The sequence below is a fragment of the Podarcis melisellensis genome, assembly GCF_964234715.1.
Source record: "Podarcis melisellensis genome assembly, chromosome: 16".
In the NCBI taxonomy this organism is placed as follows: domain Eukaryota; kingdom Metazoa; phylum Chordata; class Lepidosauria; order Squamata; family Lacertidae; genus Podarcis; species Podarcis melisellensis.
This window is the reverse complement of record NC_138533.1, coordinates 24,478,874-24,505,705: the sequence shown is the minus strand read 5'-3', so window position 1 is coordinate 24,505,705 and position 26,832 is coordinate 24,478,874. Positions and strand designations below refer to the sequence as shown.

Here is a 26,832-nt window from a genome sequence, read left to right as displayed (position 1 = left end):
GCAAGACGCAAATCAAAACACAGCCAACCTTCACAATCTGCTCTTCTCCAGATTTTGCAATGTAAGGTGTACAGAAAAAAGGCATTTGATAGTGTAAAGTGTGCATAGAAAAATGCATTATGAAATTTGCAAAATGAAGCAAGCCATTTCAAAGTTTTTACGCTTGGTTTACTAAACACCAGCAAAAGCACACATACTGAATTAGGTCACTCCACAGGGCAATAAATGCAAATTACCCTGTGCAAGTTATCCCAGGAAGTTTCCAGTTCATAATTTCCTGGAACATAGGAAACCTGCCTCAAAGCAAGTCAGACCCCAGGCCCAGCCAGCTCTGCACAGGAGCCAATTCCTAGGGGCCAAGGTCCCTTCAGCTGCCCCACCCCCCAAATAAAATATTTCAACTGCCAGGCCCCCTTCTCAAGTTGATGAGCATTGCTAGTCAAATGGTTTGGGGGGGCACGTCTTGTTATTGATTATAAGGGGTAAAGGTGGCACACTGGTCTAAACCACTGAGCGTCTTGGGCTTGCCAATCAGAAGGTCGGTGGTTCGAATCCCCACGATGGAGTGAGCTCCCATTGCTCTGTTCCAGCTCCTGCCAACCTAGCAGTTCAAAAGCACACCAGTGCAAGTAGATAAACAGATACCACTGCAGCAGGAAGGTAACCAGTATTTCCATGCACTCTGGTTTCTGTCATGGTGTCCCGTTGCGCCAGAAGCTGTTTAATCATGCTGGCCACATGACCCGGAAAACTGTCTGTGGACAAACGCTGGGTCCCTCGGCCTGGAAGCGAGAGGAGCACCGCAACCCCATAGTCGCCTTTACCTTTATATGGGGGGGGGGTTACCTGAGCCCACCAATATTTTATTCAAGTAGGCACCCCTACAGCTTGGTATTGTCCACACTAGGACTCACAGTCGCTCTCCAGGATTTCTGACAGGGGTCTCTCCCAGTCCTACCTGGAGATGTCAGGGATCGAACCTGTGACCTTCTGCATGCAAAGCAGATGTTCTACCTACTGAGCTAGAGCACTTTCCCCCCAACTCGCACTGCTGCTTAATGTCAAATAAGCATCCCTCTTGCACATCTGTCTCTGTGCTTACCTGGAAGGGCTCTGTCACACCCACCAAACAGCTGTAGCTGTTGCTGTAGTAACCCAGGATATAGTCGCCCTTCCCTTTGGGTAGAGACTCCTCTGGAAACAGTAACTAAATATTTGGGAAGAGAAAAGGGGACAGCTATAAGGGTGGTCAAGAGCAGCAAATGCCAACCTAAACAGCAGAGAGCCAGTGGTGTTGGTGTCTAATGCAATAATAAATATACACTTTGCATGTGCCATACAAACTCTAAATCACGGTTTCCCAAACTTGGGTCTCCATATTTTTTTTTGACTACAACTCCCATCATCCCTAGCTTGCAGGACCAGTGGTCAAGGATGATGGGAACTGTGGTCCAAAAAGAAGCTGGAGGCCTAAGTTTCAGAAACCCTGCTCTAAATAATAACATAGGTATCAGTAAGAATACCATACAGTGGTACCTTGGTTCTCAAACGGCAAAAACCCAGAAGTAAGTGTTCCGGTTTTCAAATGATGCTATTGTTTCTGGGGTACATGCACCAATCAGAAGCCGCGCCTTGGTTTTCGAACATTTCGGAGGTCAAACCGACTTCCAGAACGGATTAAGTTTAGCGCTTTTGTTTTTGCTATTTATTTTGCGTTTTTGTTTCTGAGCCTTTTTCGGTTTATTTGTTTTTCTGACTGTGTGCAACCCGGTTCAGCTACTGATTGTGTGACTGCGGAAATGGATAAAAGCCCCCCATCCAAACAAAGACTATCAGTGCAGGTAAGAAAAAAGTAATTTTTTTATCCTCTACAACACTGTCTTATTTATTTTATAGTACACAGTGCATTGATTATTGCTTAGATTTTATGGATCAATTATAGTAAAATTGATGTTGAATTACTGTTTTAGGGGTTGTTTTTAAAAGTCTGGAACAGATTCATCCATTTTGCATTTCTTTCTATGGGAAAGCGTGCCTTGGTTTTGGAACGCTTTGGTTTTGGAATGGAATTAAGTTTGAGAACCAAGGTAACACTATAATCCAACATGTCCTTTAAATACGTACTCCCATGATATAATAATGCAAAATTGTTTACTGTTACCCCCCAAAATAAATTCATATTCATATTCCCATACCTGGTAAACATTGCTTTCAGCGTCTTCCTGCTTTGCCCAGACATAGGCGACATAGTCCTTCAAGTGTCGGAAGCCCACCTGGGAGAGGGGAGAGAGGGAGGGGTCCAGAAAAACATCACCAGGGCTTTTTCCCAGCGGGGTTGTGCATCCTCTCCCCCACCAAAAGAAACCCCTGACAGCCCTCCTATTATTGTATCTTCCACCCACAGGATCGCTCAGCAGGTTAGAGTATGGTGCTGATAAGGCCAAGGTTGCAGGTTCGATCCCCGTATGGGGCAGCTGCATATTCCTGCATTGCAGGGGGTTGGACTAGATGATCCTTAGCGGTCCTTTCCGACTCTACGATTCTAGGATTATGATACTGCTATAAAGGGTCTGGGAGTATCCACTCTTAAAATAAAATGAAATAAAAATTGACTTTGATTTGGAACCTGTAATATATATAGTGCTTTTCTTCTAAAAAAAAATGTTTAGGGGTACTCTCATTTTGACTCAAGAAAATCACCATTTTATAATTCAAATCGGGGAAATAATTACAGTAAATGGACAAAAGTACAAAGATTCACAAAATGTTTAGGGGTATGCGTACCCCTGCGTGCCCCCAGAAAACAAGAACTCTCTCTGTGTGTCTGTGTGTGTGTGTGTACATACACACAGTGGTACCTCGGGTTACAAACACTTCAGGTTACAGACTCCGCTAACCCAGAAATAGTACCTCGGGTTAAGAACTTTGCTTCAGGATGAGAACAGAAATTGTGCAGCGGCGGCATGACGACAGCAGAAGGCCCCATTAGCTAAAGTGGTACCTCAGGTTAAGAACAGTTTCAGGTTAAGAACAGACCTCCGGAACGAATTAAGTTCTTAACCCGAGGTACCACTGTATACACACACACATTTTATTTTACTTTATTTCATTTGTATATGTGTATGTGTATGTGTATGTGTATACACATATACATATACATATGAAATAAAGTAATATAAAATAAACCTGCTTAGCCAGAGTGTTTTGGGAAGGGATATAGCTCAGTAGCAGAGCACATGCTTGGCATGTAGAAGGTATCTCCTTCAAACTCCAGCATCTCCAAGTAGGCCTGGAAAAGACCCCTGCCTGACACCCTGGGGGGGACAATACCAAGCTAGTTAGACCGGGGGTCTGATTTGTCAGAAGCAATGACCCTTGGCTAGGTGACCTAAAGATCTGTAAAAAATGGCTTTCCTGTGCACACCAAAAGCTTTGGGTTCCTGCAAGGATTTTGCCAGCCTTCATTTGTGCTGTTTCTGAACCTCCCACAGCACAGAGCAAGCATCGCTGCTGATCATCTTTGTCATGTGGCTGTTTGTTGCTCCCTCCACCTTTGGAGCATGAATAATTTTGATCAGATGCCTTGGAGGTCTGGCCCTGGGAATCATCGCATTCTGGAAATCATCCTGAAATTGTTTTAATCCTAGCTTTTTCCCCAGAGAGGTGGCGGAACAGACCAGAGCGGGAAATGATCTTGGGAGAGCCTGTGCAGACCAGGTGGCCCAAAGTAATTTGCTTTATCTTAGCTACTGCAGTAGGGGGAATAATAACGCAGTCCTACCCAGTAGGGCTTTTATAAGAATGGTAGCAGGATTATGCTCGGAACACTTAAAAACATTGCATTTGTAATAATTACGGTTCATCCAGGCTGCCTTTTGCAGTCAGGGATTGTAAAATATTTATCGGCTTCCTGACGCTTTCAGTGGAAAGAAACTAAATGAGAAACAAAGAGCTTCATTAATTGCTAAAACCACACCAAAAATAGTAATGGGTTTTGGTGTTATTAGATCAGGTTGTCCAAGATAAAACACAGTAGACAGAACTGTCTAAATATAATATCATCTGGCCGCCTTTCTGGAATGTATGTGCAAAATACAAAGATGGGGGGGGGGGAGTTTCCCACCCCACCCATGAATTTCTTAACATCCCTTCCTGTTGTCCTCTGAGAAGCACTGAGAGATAGGCTAAGCCATGCGCACACACAAAGTTGTTTTCATTTATTCTCATTCTTCGTTTCGTCTTAACAGTGATGGCAGAAAAAAGAAATTGGGATATTGCATGCAGGAAAGGTGAGCTTTGCAAGAGGTCAGCTGCTGCGGGGGGGGGGGAGAGATAAGCTGTGCAAAATCTCACGGTGCGCATCACAGTCCATTCCCCTGTGTGCAGAAGCTGGCACACTCAAAGCTTCTTTTATTTGATACGCTCTGCCCTCGTGTCGCCGCAGCCCTCGGTCACGTGTTACTGGAAAACCACTGTGTGTGACAACTGCCTCTTACCCGGTAAAGGGCGACCCAGTCCCAGGAGCTGCGGTGATAGCTAGAAGACACCTTGTACCAGGTGACAGCTTGTTCGGGTTTCGTCCACTCATCAGCTACCTGAAGCTCCACCAGCGGCACGTCAGCCCTGGAAGCAAACTGCCAGAGAGAGAGAGAGAGAGAGAGAGAAAGGGGAGCAGGTGGTTTATGAAGATTACCCACTCTGGATCCCACAGCTAATTCTCTTCTGGTCTCCTCGCTGGCCCAAATAGGACTAATTTAGCCAGCTAGCCCTGGTGATCATCTAATGTTTATTGGATTTTTGAATTCTGAATTTATTGTTATTCACGTTTTATACTGTATTTTATTCTGTTTTTTGTTGCATCAATTAAGTGTTTTAAATTTGTTGTTAGCCGACCTGAGCCCGGTTTTCTGAACCGGGAAGGGCAGGGTATAAATAAATTATTATTATTATTATTATTATTATTATTATTATTATTATTATTATTATTATATGAGCCAAGATTTGCTATGTTCGACAACTCACAGCAACCTGCTAAGAAACCCCTAGAAAGTGGTGGGATTACCTAGGGGGACACCAAAAGGCAAGGGGGCAGCAGCATAGCTGTCAAGTGTCCCTTATTTGAAGGGACAGTCCCTTATTCCAGTGCCATGTCCTGCTGCTGTCCCTTCTTGATGGATGTCCCTTAAATATCCCTTAAATGACGTCCCTTAAATTTCAAAGGAAGCAGCTCCTCTCCCTCCCTTCCTGCCAGCCAGGGAGGAGGGAGGCTCTAACTGTGTTGCTTGGCTGTGTTGCTCACCCAATAAGAAGTCTAAGAACGACTGGGGGGTGGAGCTTGCATGCGTTGTGTGTGGCTAGTTAATGCAAGCTGAGGAGGTTTTTGAATGCTGGACGCCATTTTGTTGCACATGCTGCTGCAAACTTTGCAGTGCAAAGCCAGGCCGGGGAGCCATCTTAAGTTGAGGCTGCATAGGCCTTGTGGTGCATGTGATTCAGATTCTATTCCGTTGAACCTCTGGTTACAAAGTTGGTTGGACAGTGTTCTTGAAGCTACCAGCATGAGTTTGACCAGACTGCAGGAGGACTGGAATACTGGAGTGCCTGGAATAGGTGAGGTTCAGGTCCCTTATTTTGGCTGCTGGTCCCTTATTTTCAAGGCTGCTGGTCCCTTATTTTCAAATCTGTAAGTTGACAGCTATGGGCAGCAGGGAGTGCTGGATGTGGGATGTAATCCATTGGAGCAGTCAAATACAACATTCCTTGTTTCCCTAGAGTGGGCACAGGAAGGGGGACATCCGGTCAGTGTAACTTCCTGTTCTACTGGTCTGGTGTGTCCTCTCCCTGCATGGGACCAGGAAAATGGGTGTGACCCTGGCTGACTCCATAAAAGAGCTGAGTCACATAGCCACTTCTCTCTCTTGATGACATGCTGCTCTCCTGCAGCCATTTTGTTCTCTTGATGCTGCTCCCTCAATGTATTTTGCTGTCTGCTGGCTCTCAGCCAGCAGCACATGGGCTCAATCCCCATAAGGGATGAATTCACGCTATGTTCTGTAACTACAAGCTAAAATCTGCCTTCAGGGATCATGCTGTGAACTGAATGTGAGTAAACTTCTTGTTACTTTTAAGGAAAGACTCTTGTCTTTTAAGAGGGATCAAAGGGGACACTGGGAATAATCCAATCTGTTCAAGCCAGACTGGATTGCTTAACTAAAGAGATTCAAACGAACCTGCAAACTAGCTTCCAGCTGTACAGTATTGCGGGGAATCTGCTCTGCTACATGACTCACTAGCATGAGTGAAGGAAGGATAATATTTAATCAATACATCCTATCCCACTGTCCTTAATATTCTCACAGTGGAGTCGTAAATGACTATCAGGCTTTAACAGCTGGTATCACGAGTTCATCGGTTTTGTGGGGTTAAACTAAATGCAGGCAACCCCCCATTTGCACAGGGATTGTGTTACAGGGCATCACACATGACTGTATAGCACATGTAAGCCTGTCATCACACCTGTTACACCCTCTTCCAGGTCCGAACAGGATGTGTGCATGCACAGCTGAGCCTGCCTTGAATGTGTGCAGAATGGTCATTGCTTGTAATTTCAATTAGATTTTGAATAAATGTGCATTTTCCACTGTTTCTAATTTTATTATTATCTTCCTTAGTGGATTGTGCAAACCACTATAACAATTAATGCTTTGCATAGGGCAGGGTAGGGGGCACTGGGGATGAGTTTATGGAACCAAGGGGGCAGCAGAGCCCCCCCCCCCAAAGTTTGGAAACCACAGGTTTAGGAGAAGAATTCAATAGACAGAGCAAAATTCTCTGTCCCAGTTTATTGGTTCAAGGCCTGGACCTTCCCCATTCACAACCGCACAGACCTGACTTGGCGCACAGCCAGGACAGCCCAGAGATTCCTGGCTGCGTCACTTTCCACAAGGGCTCCAGACTCACCTTCACGGCAAAGATGGAGACCACCGGCTTGTGGTCACTGACGGTGTACTCCATGTGGCTGCAATAGCAAAGCTGGTTCACAGACAGGAGGCCACAGATGGATCTCCCGGGATGCGTCGGTGCGCCAGAGCCTTTGATCTTCCACAGGATCCGGTCGGTCCAAGCCGGCTTCCTTTTCTTGGCGCTGTGAGGCACGCAAGAGAGCAGAATGAGGGGCGCTAAAGGAAGTGCCTGAGGGCACAGCAGTTCTCCCCTATCCCTCCACTTAGGATAAGAATGCCCCGTCCAGTCCAGCCAGACACGCCCCATTACCTGGTGTCATACATGTCGGTGCCCACATCAAACTTGAAGGTTGGGGGGAAGTTGAGGGGTCCCTCTTGGAAGCCTTTCAAGATAGGCCAGGTGTTCTTAGCGATGTTCAGCTGCATAGAACAAGAGCCCGAGGCATAGAGAGAGAAAGGATGAGAGCAGTGTCACATAGGCAGGAACCTAAAGGTAAAGGGACCCCTGAATATTGTGTTGAATATACGCTGTATGGTAATTTATGGACCTAATAGGTATCTAAAGCCCTTTGCATATGTTGCCATGTAACCAGTCCATGCAGAATGTAAAGGTAAAGGGACCCCTGACCATTAGGTCCAGTCGTGGCCAACTCTGGGGTTGCGGCACTCATCTTGCTTTATTAGCCGAGGGAGCTTCCGGGTCATGTGGCCAGCATGACTAAGCCGATTCTGGTGAACCAGAGCAGCGCTCAGAAACGCCGTTTACCTTCCCGCCGGAGTGGTATCTATTGATCTACTTGCACTTTGACCTGCTTTCGAACTGCTAGGTGGGCAGGAACAGGGACCGAGCAACGGGAGCTCACCCCGTCATGGGGATTTGAACCGCCGACCTTCTGATCGGCAAGTCCTAGGCACTGTGGTTTAACCCACAGTGTCACCCGCGTCCCAGGGAGGAACCTACTAACACTTACTACACACACACACACACACACACAGAGAGAGAGAGAGAGAGAGAGAGAGAGAGAGAGAGAGAGAGAGAGAGAGAGAGCCCTCACCTGGTCCTTCTCCCAGAGCTGGTGGAGGATGTTGTTGTCGATGGCATATTTCACAAAGCGGATGTCTAGGCTCTCGATGCGGAAGTTGAGGTCCCCAAACCAAAAGACGATGCTGGGGGGGAGGGAAAGGAGACTTAGGTGAGGCCGGGACCCTCAGCTGTTTGAGTCCACAGCACGGCCAAGTCAGAAGGGAAGGCAGAAAGTAAGACACATTCAGAGAGGACGTCTAGCAGTGTGGCTGATCACCTAACTGGAGAACCTCCATGTAAAAGAGCAGGGCTATCAGATGTTGGAGAGCAAGGCAGCTGGGGAAAAGCTGTTCCTTGCGGTATCTCAATGGCCTGCTTAACTACCGTATTTTTCGCTCTATAAGACACAATTTTCCCCTCCTAAAAAGTAAGGGGAAATGTCTGTGCATCTTATGGAGTGAATGCAGGCGGAAGGCTCTGCTCAGCGCTCCCTTTAAAGAGCCGCGTGGATCGTGTGTGCAGCTCTTGGGGGCTTTTCCCCAAGGAGGGAGAAGGGCTGCCCTTCTCCCTCCTCGGGAAAAAGCCCTCAAGAGCCGCACACATGCTCTGCACGCTCTTTAAAAGGAGCGCGGCTCTTGGGGGAGCCTTCCTCCCGCTACCCGGGAGAGGCTTCGTGCAGCTACCCCAGAAGCCAGAACAGCAAGAGGCTATCCCAGAAGCCAGATCCCTCTTGCTGTTCTGGCTTCTGGGATTCAGAATATTTCCCCCCCCCTTGTTTTCCTCCTCCAAAAATTAGGTGCGTCTTATGGTCTGCTGCGTCTTATACAGCAGAAAATACGGTATTTATTTGTGCTTTTATCGTGTGTTTTCGTATCGGGAACCGCCCTGAGATCTTCTGATGAAAGGCAGTATATTAATCTAATAAATAAAATATTTCTTTTTTAAAAAAACAACAACAGGCATTTCTCTCTCACACACGCACAAACAAACAACCAACTGGGACACGATCAAGGAGAGAAGGAGCCCTCCCTCCCAAGCAGCAGAGGAAGGAGGCTTTTGCAGGGAACAAACAGCGGAGGCTAAGCCGAGATTCTGAGCCGGGATGTAGGTCAACGCCAGCCGGAAGCCCTCCTGGCTGACATCCAAACTGCTCCGCCGCCGAATGGATCAGGTGGCCTGGACCATCGGCATCAGCTTCGAGCGCCGCCTGGTTAGTCAAAGCCTCCCGATAAAGAGAGTCTCAGGCTTCAAGAGGGTCAGATGTCACAGCAAGCCCTGCGTGTGCCAGCCTGCCCACCTGGGCGGCCCACGAAGACACATTTCCACCAGCGGGAACCAGTCGGAATCAGTTGGCAGAAGTGATGTGGGCAGATGGTGGGGGGGCAGGGAGTCAGATTGCACTTAGCACTGATACCCTCCCATATTTTTTTCTTCTTTTTTTTTTAAAAAAAAGGGTCAGAAAACAACCACTTTGAAGATGGAAATTCGCCTATGAGTTCTGGGAATCTGGTTTGGGTTGGGCACGATTTCTGAGCAAATGCTTTCCGTCCATCGATTTCTCCCCACCCCCTGGATGTGTGAGAGAGACAGGGGGAGGGAGGGGAGGGAGTTAGCTTAGCCCGGAGAAGAGAAGAATGACGTGATCGCCTTCTTCAAATACCTAAAGGGCTGTTACAAGCTTGTTTTCTGCTGCTCCAGAGGGGAGCACTTGAATGAGAGTTGATCTACTTCGGAATGGACTCACTCTAAGTGATGGGTTCTGCTTCACTGGAGATTTTTAAACAGAGGTTGGATGGCCATCTGTCATGGACTTTTAGCCACAATTCCTTCGTTGCAGAGGGTTGGTCTAGATGGCCCGCGGGGGTCCCTTCCAACTCTGCAGTTTTAGCCTCCATATTCCCTCACAGCTCCTTCAACTGCCCACCTCATCCCTACTCAGCTCCTCTGTGTCCCTCTATCCCTGCTTCATTGCAACCTCTGCCATTAGTAAAACCTCCATTGAAAAACCTGCTCTCCTTATTTTGTTCTCTTTTCCCCACCCCGACTTCACGCAAATCCAAGAAAGTGATGCAGTACCACAGATCCTCCAACGGGGGGACTGCGCGACGACAGCCTCGCGTTTTTATGTATATAGGAAGATATATATCACTTTGAATCTGGGTTACTGTTTTATTAGCGTTCAGATTAACTGAACAGCAATGTGTCATTGCTGTTTTAAACACACACACAAGTGCCGCTGTCTTTCAAAAGTCTTAAAGTGCCTGGTTTCCAAAGTAATTTCATGATTACATAATCCCAGCTTTCTCAGGCTATTCTGGCTGAGGTAGATGGAAGTCCAGAACAGCTGGAGGGCACCTGGCTAAGGAAGGCAGATGTAAGCTTTCTTATAAGTGTTCTGCCCTAGGAAAAAACAGCCTATAAATAAGTATGTGTGTATTAGGGGCTGGTTCCCGTGCTCACTCGGTTTGTCAACCCCGCCTACCCCTTTGCCCTTCCCCCACACCTTCCCCCCACCCTTTAAATCTCACCCACCTTTCCTCTCCATAGCTGACCTCCCCAACAGCTTCCGTGAGCCTGCCTGCCATTCCTCATGGTGCAGCTGGCGTGGCCACCTGCTGGCAGCCGTGTGAACTACAGAGCGTGACAACACCTTACATTTCTATTTATATAGGAGGATATGTATTCATACACATTGAAAAGGAGTATCAGAGACCAGCATGAATGGGAAGAGGGGAAATAACTGAGGCAGTGGAACAGAGGCTGGGGTGGATTGGGAGTCCTGCCCATCTTCCTTCTTGCTTCTCTCTGCTCAAAATTGCCTTCTGACTAAATATCAGGAAGAACTTTTTGATGGTAAGATCTGTTCGACAGTGGAACGGTCTCTCTCAGAAGGCAGTGGGGTCTCTCTTTCACTGGAGGTTTTTAAGCAGAGGTTGGGTGGCCATCTGTCCAGGTTTATTTAGTTGTGATTCCTGCATTGCAGGGGGTTGGACTAGATGACCACCGGGGGCCCTTTCCAACTCAATTATCCAGGAGAAAAGATCGGACTCTCTATCATACAGGAGAGCTTTTCAGCCACAGGGCCACATTCCCTTCCGGACAACGTTTGTGGGGGAGGGGGACATGCCAGGGGTGGGCGGGGCAAAGGAAAAATGGGTGGGGCAATTGATATGCAATACACCTGGGACCAAGACTTACTCGTGGTCAAGGATCCCGCTGGCTGACGGCCCTTCGAACTGCTGCATGTGGAGGATGGTGGTGAAGTCCTCCTTGCGCTGCTCTGCCTTCTCCATGTGTGCCGGTAGGTGGCAGTTAAGGAAGCAGACCATGTTGCCAAAGATGGAGAGGCGGATGCTCACCCCGCCTTTATTGCCCTGCATTGGGGAGGGAGAAAGGTATGGATCAGCTGCCGCCAGGGGCTACGCCTTCACTCTGCGCCCTTGGACCCATGCACACTTTCTACCCGGACACTGGGGTCCAGCACCAAGGGCCTTCTGGCAGTTCCCTCGCTGCGAGAAGCCAAGTTACAGGGAACCAGGCAGAGGGCCTTCTCGGTAGTGGCACCCGCCCTGTGGAACACCCTCCCACCGGATGTCAAAGAGAAGAACAACTACCAGATTTTTAGAAGACATCTGAAGGCAGCCCTCTTTAGGGAAGCTTTTAATGTTTAAATAGGTTATTGTATTTTAGTGTTTTGTTGGAAGCCACCCAGAGTGGCTGGGGAAACCCAGTCAGATGGGAGGGGTATAAATAATAATAATAATAATAATAATAATAATTATTATTATTATTATTATTATTATTATTATTATTATTATTATTATTATTATTATGTCAGGCTTCAAGGAATCAGCTTCCTCCCCCTGTGGCAGTAGATAAGCGGAACAAAGGAAAAGGAGTCTTCTTACCAGTTAGAAACGTTAATAATCACAGCGAGAGAACAAAGAACACTGCTCCTAGAATTTTGCAGTGTTCCCAGTTAAGTTCCCTCCTCCCTCCATCCCTATTAAACCACGTCACTCCTACGTCTTGTAATATGAGCTTGGAGCTGCTGTGTTTTCTGTTCTGCCACTTTCTGAGCTGTTCTTGACCTTGGGGAGAGTGGAGGAATGCTTTCCAGAGACAGTGAATCTGTTAACCCTCTCTCCCTCCAGTGTTTTTTTCTCCTAACTGCTCCCCATCCAGTATTTCCCAGCTTCTGCCTTCTGAACTATGCCCCTCTGCAAACCACTGTTCCAAATCTATACTGTCCTCCTGCTCTTGGGAAGATTCAGGATCAGGGGGAAGGGGTAGCTCCCACCATTTTTCCTCAGTGCAGCCCTCCTCAACACGGTCCCTGACACTTACCCAGTATCCTCCCAGTCCCGTCCTGGTGCAGTCCGTCTGGATGTCCTGTAGAAATGGCAGGTGGTAGTACTTGGCAAAGACCATCAGGATGACACCTTGCATTCGCACCGTGCTCACCTGGAAGAGCGAAAGGCAGTGAGAGAGCCAGGTAGCATGGTGTAATGGTTAGAGCACCTGGCTACAGGGCCTGGGAGACCGGTGTTCATTTTCCCACTCGGCCATGATGAAGCTCACTGGGTGATCTTCGGCCAGCCACCATCCCTCAGCGTGACCTACCTCACAGGGTTGTTGTGAGGGTTTAAAGTGGGGAGGTGTGGGGAGAACTATGTATACCACCCTTGAGCTCCTTGGGAGGGAAAGTGGGATATAAATGCAATAATGAATAAATACATCTCTCCACCCTCCTAGAAGGCATGGCACTCAGTTCGAATCCTGAACACACACACCCCAGACTCAGGATGGGAGGCTTGCAGGCTGATCTGTGACAGCAAAGTCTAATTAAGGAGAGTGGAACAACAGAAGTATAGAATCAAAGTTGGAACGGGCCATTGAGAGTCATCTAGTCCAACCTTGTTTCTCAATTTGACCCTTTTACATGGTTTTGTATGTTTTGTGGTATTTTATACATTGTGACTTGCCGTTATTTTATTGATCATAGTTTAGTAATTCTTTATTGTAACTGATAAGCGTACCTTCACAGTCGTACCTTCGACTTCCAAAACGTTCGGAAACCAAAGCGTGTTTTCTGATTGGCTGCAGGAAGTTCCTGCAGCCAATTGGAAGCTGCGGAAGTCCCGTCGGACGTTTGGCTTCCAAAAATAGTTTGCAAACCGGAATACTCACTCTTTTTTTTTTTTGTGGCGTTAGGGAGCCAAAACGTTCGAGAACTAAGCTGTTTGAAAACCAAGGTACGACTGCATTGCTTTATTTGATCTAAGTTGTTTCTTTCTAAGTTATTATGACTATTTTTTGGGTACTGGATCAGATTGTTATTACGCGTGTGACCTTTGCTGTCTATTTTCTTGTTTCTTCAGCTCGTGAATCACCTTGTGTATGTAAAGTAACATAGAAAGGTGGTGTTACAAATTAAAAGTGAACTGAAATGTACAGTGGTACCTCGGGTTAAGAACTTAATTTGTTCTGGATGTCCATTCTTAATCTGAAACTGTTCTTAACCTGAGGCACCACTTTAGCTAATGGGGCCTCCCACTGCCGCCACACGATTTCTGTTCTCATCCTGAAGCAAAGTTCTTAACCTGAGGTACTATTTCTGGGTTAGCGGAGTCTGTAACCTGAAGCGCCTGTAACCCGAGGTACCACTGTACTGCAGGAATGTCAACTAAAGCGTCCATAACAGAAGGACACCCAAGCTCTGCTTAAAAACACCCAAGGAGGGAGAGTCCAGGTTAGAGGTGAGTTGCTGTCTGGAGAAACAAATGCAAAATACAGTGGTACCTCAGGTTAAGTACTTAATTCGTTCCGGAGGTCCGTTCTTAACCTGAAACTGTTCTTAACCTGAAGCACCACTTTAGCTAACGGGGCCTCCCGCTGCTGCCGCACCACCGAAGCACAATTTCTGTTCTCATCCTGAAGCAAAGTTCTTAACCTGAAGCACTATTTCTGGGTTAGCAGAGTCTGTAACCTGAAGTGTATGTAACCCGAGGTACTACTGTATGTGTATTCATGGAAAGTCAGCTTATTGATGGCTACCACCCATGATGGCTGTTATGTACTGAGTTGAATGGGATCCAAAATGCAGCAGTCTGATTGGTCCTAGAACAATAGGATCCAAAATGCAGCAATCTGATTGGTCATAGAATAATAGGATTCAGAATGAAGCAGTCTGATTGGTCTGCAGGAGCCACCCCATCCCGCTCCAGATGGAAGTGAATCCACAACCTGATTGGCCTACAGGAGAATTCCGGAATTCGCCAATCACGTGCAGCCCATTGTGTAAATAATGTACATAAAGCAGATACTTTGGGGGAACTTCCATTCCTCCTCACCACTATGAGCTGAATAAAGAGCATGAAATCCATTCTGAGTATATTTCAATGGCTTTGCTGTGTCTCCACAGCTGGAGGCAGCAATGCTTCTGAATTCCAGTTGCTGGAAACCACAGGAGGGGAAAGTGGGCTCTTGTGCGCCCAGGTCCTGCTTGCAGGTTTCCAACAGGGATCTGGTCAGCCATGGTGAGAACATGATGCTGGACTAGATGGGCCATTGGCCTCATTCAGCTGGCCTCTTCTCATGTTCTTATGAGTTATGCACAGCGCTCCATTTTCAAAGTGCGTTTCCTTTCTGTATTATATTACCTCGTATGCCACAGCAAGAATAGCATATCCAATTCTAGAGCACAAAAGTAAAACATGCAAGGGAGATGGAGTTGTCCCAAGGTGATCTGGTGTGTTATGAATGTGTCCTGGAAAGCTCCGGTTGTGTGTTGGGTGGGCAGAGAGAGAGAGAGAGAGAGAGAGAGAGAGAGAGAGAGAGAGAGAGAGAGAGAGAGAGGAGTAGAATCAGGCTGTCAGAACAAGCCCATCCCATCGCCCCAAGTCACACAGAGGCTGTCCTAAATAGGGAGACAGTACAGCAGGATCCTCAGCCCTTGAGAAACCAGCAGCCGCTCCTCTCCCCTTCGCCGTCACAACAGCCTCCCAAACGCGTGGCATCGCCATGGAGACCGCTGTGATGTGATCGTCGGGAGCAGGGCAGGGTTCTGAGGTCATCCGAGGAACTCAGGCAGGCAAGCACCCAAAGCAGCACGCCTGGAGCACCCTGGCTTTGCCAAGGCTACTGGAGCTCGCACCCTCATATCCTCAAAAGCGGGGCTGTGGAGGGAGGGAGGTTGGCACCTGCGACACTCAGCCAGCCTTTGCGTCCCTGAATCCCACCAGCGCCACAGTCGCTGGGCCAGAATGGTCTGGTGCATGCAGATCTTGGCAATCTGGGCTGTCGTCTGAGGTTTCATTTGCACCTTGGGACGCATCTCTCTATGCGAACCTGCCTCCCTGTGTGAGCACATTCTCTCAGTGCCCTCGACGTCAGAGGGATCAACCAGAGAGAGCCTTTTCGGTGGCCACTCCCAGGTTATGAGGTTCTCTCCCAAGAGAGGTCAGACTGGCTCTCTCCATACAGTGATACCTCGGGGTTAAGTACTTAATTCATTCCGGAGGTCCGTACTTAACCTGAAACTGTTCTTAACCTGAAGCACCACTTTAGCTAATGGGGCCCCCTGCTGCTGCCGTGCCGCCGGAGCATGATTTCTGTTCTCATCCTGAAGCAAAGTTCTTAACCTGAAGCACTATTTCTGGGTTAGTGGAGTCTGTAACCAGAAGCGTCTGTAACCTGAAGCGTCTGTAACCTGAGGTACCACTGTATTATCCTCCCACTGGTAGGCTAAGAGAGGCCTTTGAAAGCTAAGGATCAGATGATGCAGATCCACTGGGCTGCCATCCTGGCAAACTGGATTGGGACACCATATCAAGCTGCATCCCATAATGAGCTTTAGGACAGGAGTGGGCAGGAAATCTGCCTGGATCGACTGGGAGGCTGCCACATTGAGAGGGCAGAGGCTATGGGTCAGAAGAGTGGACCCATGGGCAGTGACAGACATATGTGCATTTGTGTACAGTGGACACTCGGGTTGCGAACATGATCCGTGCGGGAGGCACATTCGCAACCCACAGCATCCGCAACCTGCAGCACCGTGTCTGCACATGTGCGGGTTGTGATTCGGAGCTTCTGTGCATGTGCAAAGTGTGATTCAGCGCTTCTGTGCATGTGCGAGCGCCGAAACCCTGAAGTAACCCATTCCGGTGCTTCCGGGTTTCAGCGCGTCCGTAACCCGAAAACGCGCAACCTGAAGCATCTGTAACCCGAGGTATGATTGTATTCTAATGAACTGAACAGAGTGAAAGGTTATGAGTCATGGAGGTGCAGAGATGGGGTGTGTGAATGGGGGTATGAATGAACTTAGTGCTTAGCTTATATCTTTAGTTTCTATTTTGTTAATGTTTTTAATATTGTTTTATGGATTCTAAATGCTGCATCGATTTGTTAAATGCACCAGTTGTCACAACTGTGAGGTTTAGCTTATTTTTTAATTGCTGTTTTTTATAGATTGCAAATTTTTTTGGTTTAATTTGTTAATTCTTTTATATGACGTATGATGTATTCGCAATGTGCTATCATGTTTTATTATGGTTATTTATAGGTTGTTAAATCGCTTTGAGATTCATTTGAATGAACAGTGGCATAGAAATGCAATCAATCAATCAATCAATCAACAACAGCTGCCCCACCCCTGGCTTATTGCCCGCCACTACCATGGCCAGGGACCAGGGACCAGCGCATTGCCAACAGACACTTGAGATCTGCAAGGCTAACTCCCCCAACACCTGCCCACCAGCTGATGTCACTTGTGACATCATCTGATGAGTGGGAGGACAAGGTTAAATCCTGCACTGGCAGTGTGTACCGGTTTTGAGCAAGGAGCAGGGGCACATAGCCAAAGCAGCAGGATTTTACACACACATCCTGCTCATCAGCTGGTGAGTGGAGGGGTTAAATCCTGCTCGTTTCAGCAAATTTCCTAATTCAGAATCCCTTGCTGAAACAGTCAAGGAAAGGAATCATAGCGAAAGGAAACCCAGGAACCACAGCAGGGAGATCAGAAATCATACTAGAATGAGTGAAGAATTAACGCGGGTGGCGCTGTGGGTTAAACCACAGAGCCTAGGGCTTGCCGATCAGAAGGTCAGTGGTTCGAATCCCCGCGATGGGGTGAGCTCCCGTTGCTCAAGACCTCAAAGTGCCAGCAGATATATAGGTACCGCTCCAGTAGGAAGGTAAACGGCATTTCCATGCACTGCTCTGGTTCGCCAGAAGCGGCTTAGTCATGCTGGCCACATGACCCAGAAGCTGTACACCGGCTCCCTCGGCCAAAAAAGCGAAATGAGCGCCGCAACCCCAGAGTCATCTGTGACTGGACCTAATGGTCAGGGGTCCCTTTACCTTTTAAACTCAATTTTGGATGTAAGAAGTGCAAACTCTTTTTCGGATTGCTTTTTGTTGTGTACTACATTTTTGATATATATTTTCTTTGTCTTGCTATGTTTTTTTTTAAAACCAATAAAGCAGTTTTAAAAAGAAACAGTCAGGGAAAAGCTCCTTTTAGCAGTACCCTGAAAGGTACTTTGACGTGCTCCTTTATTTTTATTATTACAGCCTTTATTTAATTTTTTTTACACCTCACCTTTTCTCCAATGCCTGGATAGCTAAGTTGCTGATAACACCAAGATCACAGGTTCAAGCGTTGCATGGGACAGGTTGGGTAGATGACTGTCGGTGTCCCTTCCAACTCTACAATTCTAAGCCCTGACTTTGGAACTTCAAGGCAGCGGACATCATTGTGATGTCAGGTGATTGACAGGTGGGCCTCCTGTCCAATGCGGCTCATGCATCTGATCCCGATACGGATCTGGCCCATGTAGTTCCACCCCACACACAATGGTAATCTAAACTGCTGGACTGTGCCAAAATGGCAAAACTAACTGGGAGACTCAGGAACCAAGAAGACAAGGACTTTAAAAAGGAATGGGGGAAATTTACAATTTACTTAGGAGAGCACTGTAAGCAAAGCAAAACTTTAGCTGGACTATAAGAATCACTTGTAAAGTAACGAAGTTTATGGATAATTTGGGAAAATAGAAATAGTGGAGAACATATTGATATGCAGTCTTAATTACTGTAATAAGGACCCATGTAGGAGATGGGCAGGGGGAAGTCACGAGAGTCAGAGAATCTCACAAAATGATTATAGAAATTGTTTGATTGCAAATTTCTATTGATAAAAATATTTAAAAAATTAAAAGAATAACAACAACTGTGGGAATAATAACACAGTCCCTTAATTAAGTTTGCATTGATCCTGGCTTTAAAAAAAATCTGTTAGTACAAACAACATTCTGATTCACTGTTGTTATTTTGTGTAAAAATTAATTTTATCAGCCCTCTGATTATTTGCAGTTATTAAAAGCATTTGCATTCGTAACCAAGAAAGCACCCCCCCCCCACAACATTCTTAACCTGTCCTCAGCTTGTCACTGAGTTCCCCTCAGTGCTTACCAGTACAAAATTAAATGGACTCAACACCTCCATGAAGAGTTCGCTCCACTGGTCTGTGAAAAGAGCATCTTTGAGCCGTTTGTTGATCATGGAGTTCACCTCCTGGAGCCTGAAAACAATTCAAAATTGTCACCAGCTGGCAGGCAAACACTTTGGAAAGAACACTCTGCTCTCCAAGCACTTTCACGAGATAAAGAAAATGGAGGAAGTCTCATGTTCTTATAAATAACCCCTCTTTTTTCCATAAAATTTATATACCAATTGATTGTAAAGCAAAAAGTCTCAGAGAGAATAAAACGATAAAAGTAACTATAAAAACAATTCTTCAAAAGATAAAATCAGCAATGAACTAAAAACAGATTAAAACTTACAGCAATCTTTTTTTAAAGGCTTTTCTAAACAAAAATGGTTTTTTAGCAAACACCAAAAAGAGGGCAGGGAAGGCACCTGCCTGGTGTCAATAGGCAGTGAGTTCCAGAGATTAAGTCCCACTCTAGACAAAAAAAAAAAAGATTGATTTCTTACAAATGCATAATGGGTATTATGTGGGACCTAGAACAGCGCCAATTCCGTAGTTCAAAGCAGCCGAGGATTTTTCAAGCCAAGGATCAGAGGGGGCTGAGCTCACCCCACCCACAGGGCTGAAATCCCTTCCTCCACCAACACAGTACAAAAGACTCAGAGGCTCTACAAAACCTCGCCCTGTACCAATTCAAAATCAAAAGGAGAACCTGTTCTTCTGATGGAAGATATGAGAGGGGAAAACCACATAATTGCCAGATAATGGAATCATAGAACTGTAGAGTTTGTTCTGAGGTTTGTGCTGAGTTGCTGCTACGTCAAAAAAAATTTCTCGGGCATTGTCCTTTTTCAACCATTCTCTGTCAATTTAGGAGAAAGGAAATTGCATCTGAAAATTACAAAAGGGGAGGGAGAACTTGGGGTGGGGTGCCTAGATTTGTGAAGATTGCATTAGGGAAACCTGGCTGCAAAAAAACAACAACAAAAAAAACCCTGCAACACTTTGCAAAAATGTATATATTATTAAAATAAAGGTCGGCAGCGAATTTTAAAAAAGAAAAAATTACAAACAGATGTAGAAGTTGAAGGAGCTGGGTATGTTTAGCCTGGAAAAGAGGAGGCTGAGGAGATATAATAGCCATCTTCAAATATCTGAAGGGCTGTCAGGTGGAAGATGGAGAAAGGTTGTTTTCTGCTGCTCCGGAGGGTAGGACCCGAACTAATAGATTCAAGTTACAAGGAAAGAGATTACAACTAAGCATCAGGAAGAAATGTCTAACAATAACAGCTGTTAGAAAGTAGAGGTCGTGGATTCTCCTATGTGGGGCTACCTTTGAAAGTAACCTGGAAACTGCAACTACTCCAGAATGCGGCCGCTAGACTGGTGACTGGGAGCAGCCGCCGAGACCGCATAACACCAGTCCCCTACATTGGCTCCCAGTACATTTCCAAGCACAATTCAAAGTGTTGGTGCTGACCTTTCAAGACCTAAATGGCCTCAACCCAGTATACATGAAGGAACGTCTCCACCCCCATCATTCAGCCCGGACACTGAGATCCAGCTCCGAGGACCTTCTGGTGGTTCCCTCACTGCGAGAAGAGAGGCTACAGGGAACCAGGCAGAGGGCCTTCTCCGTGGTGGCACCTGCCCTGTGGAACGCACTCCCACCAGATGTCAAGGCAATAAACAACTATCAGACTTTTAGAAGACATCTGAAGGCAGCCCTGTTTAGGGAAGTTTCTAATGTTTGATTGTGCTTTTAATTCTGTTGGGAGCCACCCAGAGTAGCTGGGGAAACCCAGCCAGATGGGCGGGGTATTTATTTTTCTTCGTCTTCATCTTCTTTGGAGGTTTTTAAAGCAGAGGTTGGATGGATGCTTTACTTGAGATTCCTGCATTTCAGGGGGCTGGACTAGATGTCCTCCAAGGTCGCTTCCAACTCTACGATTCTAAGTGGGGAGAATGAAACTTCAAGGTTGTGGGGGGAGGATGAGAAAGGGAGAGAAACTAAACAAGGCAGATTTGGCCATCTCTAGTCCCAGATGTTCACATCTGGGAATCACTGCCCTGAGCACCGTTCCTTCACCCTGCAGAGTTGTGTTGGATGGGAGTTCACACACACGTAAACACACACTCTACTGACATGCTCTGAAAATGGGCAGTCCATGGCAGATCCTTTTCCTTACCCAATGGTGATCATGTCTGTGTCGTTGGAGTCTCCCGTGTTGAGGTGCAGGAGCGAGGTCACGTCAGTGGGAGGCATGGCTGTACCAACGTTCCAGGTCACGATAGTGATGCTAAGAGGAAACAGGGAGCCTGGTGTCAAGGGTCATTAGTATTAAACTCAAGGCTGGATGACTGTCACACACTCTATTTGGGGCTGCCCTTGAGCCTGGTTCGGAAGCTCCAGCTGAGGCAGAATGATGAGGCCAGACTGCTGACGGGAGCTTCTGGTCGAGAACATGCAGCCCCCTTGTTAGAACACCTCCACTGGCTGCCCATCTGAACAACTTAGGTCCAAGGTACCACAGAGAACACTTGAACCCAGTACGTTTCCAAGCACAATTCAAAGTGTTGGTGCTGACCTTTAAAGCCCTAAATGGCCTCAGCCCAGTATACGTGAAGGATCGTCTCCACCCCCCTCGTTCAGCCCGGATGCTGAGGTCCAGCGCCGAGGACCTTCTGCTGGTTCCCTCCCTGCAAGAAGTGAGGTTACAGGGAACCAGGCAGAGGGCCTTCTCAGTAGTGGTGCCTGCCCTGTGGAACGCCCTCCCACCAGATGTCAAGGAAATAAACAACTATCTGACTTTTAGAAGACATCTGCAGGCAGCCCTGTTTAGGGAAGAATTGTTGATGTTTTATTGTGTTTTTAATATTCTGTTCGGAGCTACCCAGAGTGGCTGGGGAGACCCAGCCAGAGGGGCGGGGTATTATTATTATTATTATTATTATTATTATTATTATTATTATTATATGTCCTAGCTTGAGCACGGAAATCACCTGCAGGAGCATCATTTGTTGTTCCCCAAGTTGGTGAAGCTCATTTGACAGCAAGAAACCAAGCCCAGTCCTGTGGAACTCTCGGCCACTAGAGAGTCAGCAGGTGCCTTCTGTGCCAACTCTTAAACACCTGCCGAAAACATTTCTATTCTGTCAGGCCTATGCAGGCAATTAAGAACACTGTTGGGATTCTATTCCACCTTTTGCTGCAGACATGGGATTGTTGCATGTCACACGTCTGTTTACACTCCAGCACAGATTGCTGGCGTGAGCAGAACTTCCACTTTGTATAGTTGTTGTTTTTAGCTCTCTCTCTGAGAAGACGGCAAGGAGAGACGACATGTTCCTTTGTCCTGATTTATGTTTAATAAATGCGTAGCTCAGTATGTATCTACAGCCTCAAGCCTTTTCTGTTGCGCATTATACACTGCTGAGTAAAGTGTGCTCAAGTCTGTAATCTTGGGTCGCTGATGTACATCAGAGCAGAGGTCAAAGAATCTCCGCAGCAACAAGGTTCCAGCTGGTCTTTCGACCCCCCTGATTCCGACAAACACACCCTTCCACATGGTTAATTGATGTCTGTTTTTAAATCTCTAACCTTTTTATAGTTTTTATTTTACTATTTTTATGTTTTATTGCTGTAAACCACTTTGATTTTTTTTTTTACATAGCGGAATATAAGTACAGTTAACCTTGGTTGTTGAACGGTCTGGACGTCAGACGTTTTGGCTTTTGAATGCCAACAACCTGGAAGTGAATGCTTCCATTTTTGAACGTTTTTTGGAAGTCAAACGGCTTTTGAGGTGCATTTCTCCATTTTTTCAATGGATTTTCTCGACAGCCCCATTGTGCCTAGGTTGTCAAACGTTTCAGAAGTCGAACCAGAATGGATTACGTTCGACAACTGAGGTTCCACTGTATTTTAATAAGTAAAATAAAATAATAATTATGGGTTGTTGTTATTGGTATCATCTTTGTGCCCTTCACCCTAAAGTCCCAAGGAAGGTTACAACATTAATTTGCACTATTAAAAACAGTTTAAACAACTTATAATCACAAAACAATGTAGGTCCCTGATAGGGTTGCCATATTTTGAAGAGCGAAAAAGAGGACACATTTGCCAACTTACCATATTTTTCCGTGTATAACATGTCCCTGTGTATAAGACGACCCCTATTTTTTGGGACTCCAGATTAAGGAAATGGGGAAAGATTGCACAGAGTTGTTGAAGTTTGGGGTGGGGGATTGCCAACCATCACTCACCCGCCTGACCACCGCTGCCAATCACACGCCTCGATGAACCCACCAATCATCTGCCCGCCAAGTGCCTGCCCAATTACCGCAGCAGCAGCCAATCTCCTTGCCACAACCACCAAACACCTGCCCAATCGCCGCTGACAATCTCCTGCTTGTGGCTGCCACCAGTCGCCCATCCTCACTCTGCACTATCCATGTACAGTGGACGTTCGGGTTGTGGACATGATCCGTGCAGGAAGCCTGTTCGCAACCCGCAGTGTTCGCAACCTGCAGCGCCATGTCTGCGTGCACGTGGGTTGCCATTTAGCCCTTCTGCGCATGCACAAACCACGATTTAGCGCTTCTGTGCAAGCACAAGCGCCGAAACCCTGAAGCAACCAGTTCCAGTACTTCTGGGTTTGGCGCAGTGCGCAACCCAAAATCACGCGACCCAAAGCGTCTGTAACCCAAGGTATGACTGTATAAGATGACCCCCATTTTTTCCCATTTTAAAAATAATAATAAAAATCATCTTATACATGGAAAAATATTGTATACTTTTAACTATGGATCACTATGAAGAAAGAGTGTCCTGGACAAAAGGACACATGGCAACCCTAAAACTGTCGAAAGCCAGAGTGGCAACTCTAAAGTAAGCTGGACTGAGGTTTGCTAGGCTGAGATTTAGCTAGCCAGAAACATTTATTTCACATTCACACCTGCACACCAGGCATGCAGGGAGGGTCTGTGCAGATGAAGTTGCCCCCCCCCATCAACAAACCACAGACAGAGTTTCCTTGCCTCATCCCAGACACCATCATTCAGCTGCAGGCTTGGGAGACGTGGTGTTTCATCTGAGACAATCAGCTTCCAAGAATTTTGCAGATCAAGACAGTGACAGCCTTTGAACACCCCAGTATTTTATGCCTCAACCACCTCCTCATTAATTCAGAATTTGCTGCCTTCATACATCACACAGGCATCTTCTAGGTGTAGTTTTAGACATCTTAAAAAGGTTATTTAGACAAGCTTACGCTGCCACGTGAGTGACCTAGTTTTGCATTTTTTGCCTTGCTGTTTTTTTTACCTCAGACTTCATTATGTTGATTATGTAGAGGAGTGCTCCAAACATATAGCAGTATAGAAATTTATGCATAAATTAATACATATTTATAACTTCCTTTATTTATTACCTCTGCCTGCCACACTACAATATAAACTTCTTTGGGGCAGTTTAGAGAATAAATAAGGTTTGAAAAAACAGCTAAAAGCAAAACAGAAAACCGTTTAGGGGAGGGAGAATCCCGCATTACTTGTTATTTATAAAGCTTGGATGAACAGAAATCCACCAGACATTCAGATGTTGTTAACAGACCCTCCGGGGGTCTCTGTTTTACAGATTTACAGAAGCTGTCCCAGTTTCTAATTTGTTTTTCCTTAGGACATCCCTATTTTCATCAGAGAAATGTTGGAGAGTGTCAGGGAACTGCCATCGGAGCTACAGGTGGAGGGAAGGCTCCAGAGGGATGCCGGAGAGGGTCCCAGTAGGGAGAGAGGCAGCCCATCTGCTGGGGAAGGAAATCAGCGTAACACCAGTGGAGAAGGACTCTTCACCGGAGACCAGCGGGGAGAGCACGGGTCCTCCGCTGCCCACACCCTCCCTGCGCAGAAGACTTCCGCGCAGGGAGAGTAGGAGGAGACTTGGCGTCAAAGAACTTCTTTGCTGAAAGAAGTTCAAGAAACGCCCACTGACGGATTCTGCCAGCGACTGAGACAGCCACGAAGTCAAGGGCTGTCCAGACAGAAAGGGTTCAACCAGGTAACCTAGCCAGGAGTGGCGGCAACTTATGCATGAGCAACCCCTAGAACCATTACAGAGAGTATGGAGTTATGTGACCCACCTGAGCCAAGGAGATAACTAACTATACAACCTTTAGAAGACATCTGAAGGCAGCCCTGTATAGGGAAGTTTTTTAATGTTTAAAGTTTTATTATGGTTTTATGATGGTTTTATTATGGGACCAGTTACAGATAGGTAGCCGTGTTGGTCTGCCATAGTCAAAACAAAACAAAATTCCTTCCAGTAGCACCTTAAAGACCAACTAAGTTAGTTCTTGGTATGAGCTTTCGTGTGCATGCACACTTCTTCAGACACTTCTTTTGTCCGTTTACTGTATTTATTATGGGACGTGAGTGGCACTGTGGTGTAAACCACTGAGCCTTGGGCTTGCTGATCGGAAGGTCGGCAGTTCAAATCCCTGCAATAGGGTGAGCTCCCGTTGTTCGGTCCCTGCTCCTGCCAACCTAGCAGTTCGAAAGCACCTCAAAGTGCAAGTAGATAAATAGGTACTGCTCTGGCGGGAAGGTAAACGGCATTTCTGTGTGCTGCTCTGGTTCACCAGAAGCAGCTTAGTCATGCTGGACACATGACCTGGAAAAGCTGTCTGCGGACAAACGTTGGCTCCCTCGGCCAGTAAAGAGAGGTGAGTGCCGCAACCCCAGAGTCGTTCGCGACTGGACTTAACTGTCAGGGGTCCCTTTACCTCTATATCTTGGAAGGTGACCAGAGCGGCTGGGGCAACCCTGTCAGATGGGTGGGGTCAGTGCTCTTTTCTGGGGGGACGCAGGGGATGCATACCCCTGAACATTTTGTGAATATTTGTACTTTTGTCCGTTTACTGTATTTATTTTCCCTGATTTGAACTGTAAAATGGTGGCTTTCCTTGAGTCAAAATGAGAGTACCCCTAAACATTTTTAAAGAAAAAATAAGCACTGGGCAGGGTATAAATAATAAAATTACAACAACAACAATTGAATAAGATGTCCCTATTTTCATCGGATAAATGTTGGAGGGTATGTAATAATTTTATTGTTTAATCCCCACCCATCTCACTGCCACTCTGAACGGCTTCCAGCAAAATATAAAAATGCAATAAAACATCAAACATTTTTTTAAAAAATCCCCATAAAGGGCTGCCTTTGGGTGGACTACAAAACATTTGTTGGACTACAAAACCCATCGGATGAAGCCAGCATGGCCATTGCTCATGGAACTGGAGTCCTGCAACAGCAAAGTCGTGAGATACAAATGCAATAAATAAAACACAACAACACTGTAGCCAACTAACCCCCAGTTAAAACCTCGCTTTGGCTACAAATGTACCAAAAGACCTTAGCAGAGACACTCTCTGGCTCAGTTGCTTAGAGCTGGGTGCTGATAATGCCAAGGTTGCAGGTTCAATCCTTGCATGAGACAGTTGCATATTCCTGCATTCCTACGATCTATAATTCTTTTGGCCTTCCCTGCAGGGCTGTCATTGGCCAGGGATGGAGCTGATGTTCTCCAAGACTCATGATGTTCTCCAAGACTCCCCGCAGCTTGCACAGCGAGCAGTCAGGGATAACGGGAGCTGTCATCAACCAACAGGCACTAATACAATTTAAGCACTCTGACCGCTTGGCACATGCCATTTTCAGAGGCTGCTGTGCTAATATGATTGGCGTGGCCAGCTGGAATGCTCAGTGCCTGGCAGAAGCCCCCGGAGGGCCACTGGCCACGGCAGGCTCCCTGGCAATAAATCCCAGGGCATTAACACAATTAAACCGCATATGCAGAAAGGCGCCAATTAGCGTCAGCAAAAAGGACTCGCTGCAGGTGCAAGGGGAGGGGGCTGCTGCTCCATGGGAGAAGGGCTTGCTTGGCCCTCCAGCAGGAGAGCGCTGGTTCCAAGTTGCTTATGCCAGGCATCCTGGTAGCCCCATTGTGCAGGGAGCAGGGGGAATGACTGGTGTTGTCATTCTAGTTGTCGGATTCTCAGTTCCCGCCAGCTCCAGCCAGCACAGCCAGCAGGATGCAATGTCCAAATTGGACCCAACCCTAGCCTGCATCGCTGGGAAGTTGGGTTGTGAAACGAGGGCACAATTTAGGAAGCCACAGAGAAGGACACACACAGAGACACACCTACAGGGTTGCTCCTAAAGGAGCGAAGCCCAGTTTTTCTCACCAGCTCACTGGCACTATGCCGAAAGGGACAATAGTTATGAACCGTAAAAACAAACCTCAGTACAAAGGTCTTATGGCAAAGGCTTAAAGATAAGACCGGTTTGGCCC

The 26,832-nt window shown here is 46.7% G+C and overlaps 1 protein-coding gene across 3 annotated transcripts in view; it reads right to left on the bottom strand.

Moving 5' to 3' along the window:
- Positions 1-26,832, bottom strand: part of INPP5J (inositol polyphosphate-5-phosphatase J) — a 38,118-nt gene that overhangs the window by 1,843 nt on the left and 9,443 nt on the right. For all 3 annotated transcript variants that reach the window (XM_081892286.1, XM_081892285.1, XM_081892284.1), the window contains exons 3-12: positions 20,671-20,781; positions 18,463-18,571; positions 12,334-12,450; positions 11,185-11,360; positions 8,018-8,129; positions 7,273-7,382; positions 6,961-7,144; positions 4,497-4,634; positions 2,196-2,273; positions 1,103-1,207 (exon numbers count right to left, since the gene is read on the bottom strand). In XM_081892286.1, coding sequence (XP_081748412.1) covers positions 1,103-1,207; positions 2,196-2,273; positions 4,497-4,634; positions 6,961-7,144; positions 7,273-7,382; positions 8,018-8,129; positions 11,185-11,360; positions 12,334-12,450; positions 18,463-18,571; positions 20,671-20,781 — 1,240 coding nt within the window. The remainder of the gene's footprint in view (positions 1-1,102; positions 1,208-2,195; positions 2,274-4,496; positions 4,635-6,960; positions 7,145-7,272; positions 7,383-8,017; positions 8,130-11,184; positions 11,361-12,333; positions 12,451-18,462; positions 18,572-20,670; positions 20,782-26,832) is intronic.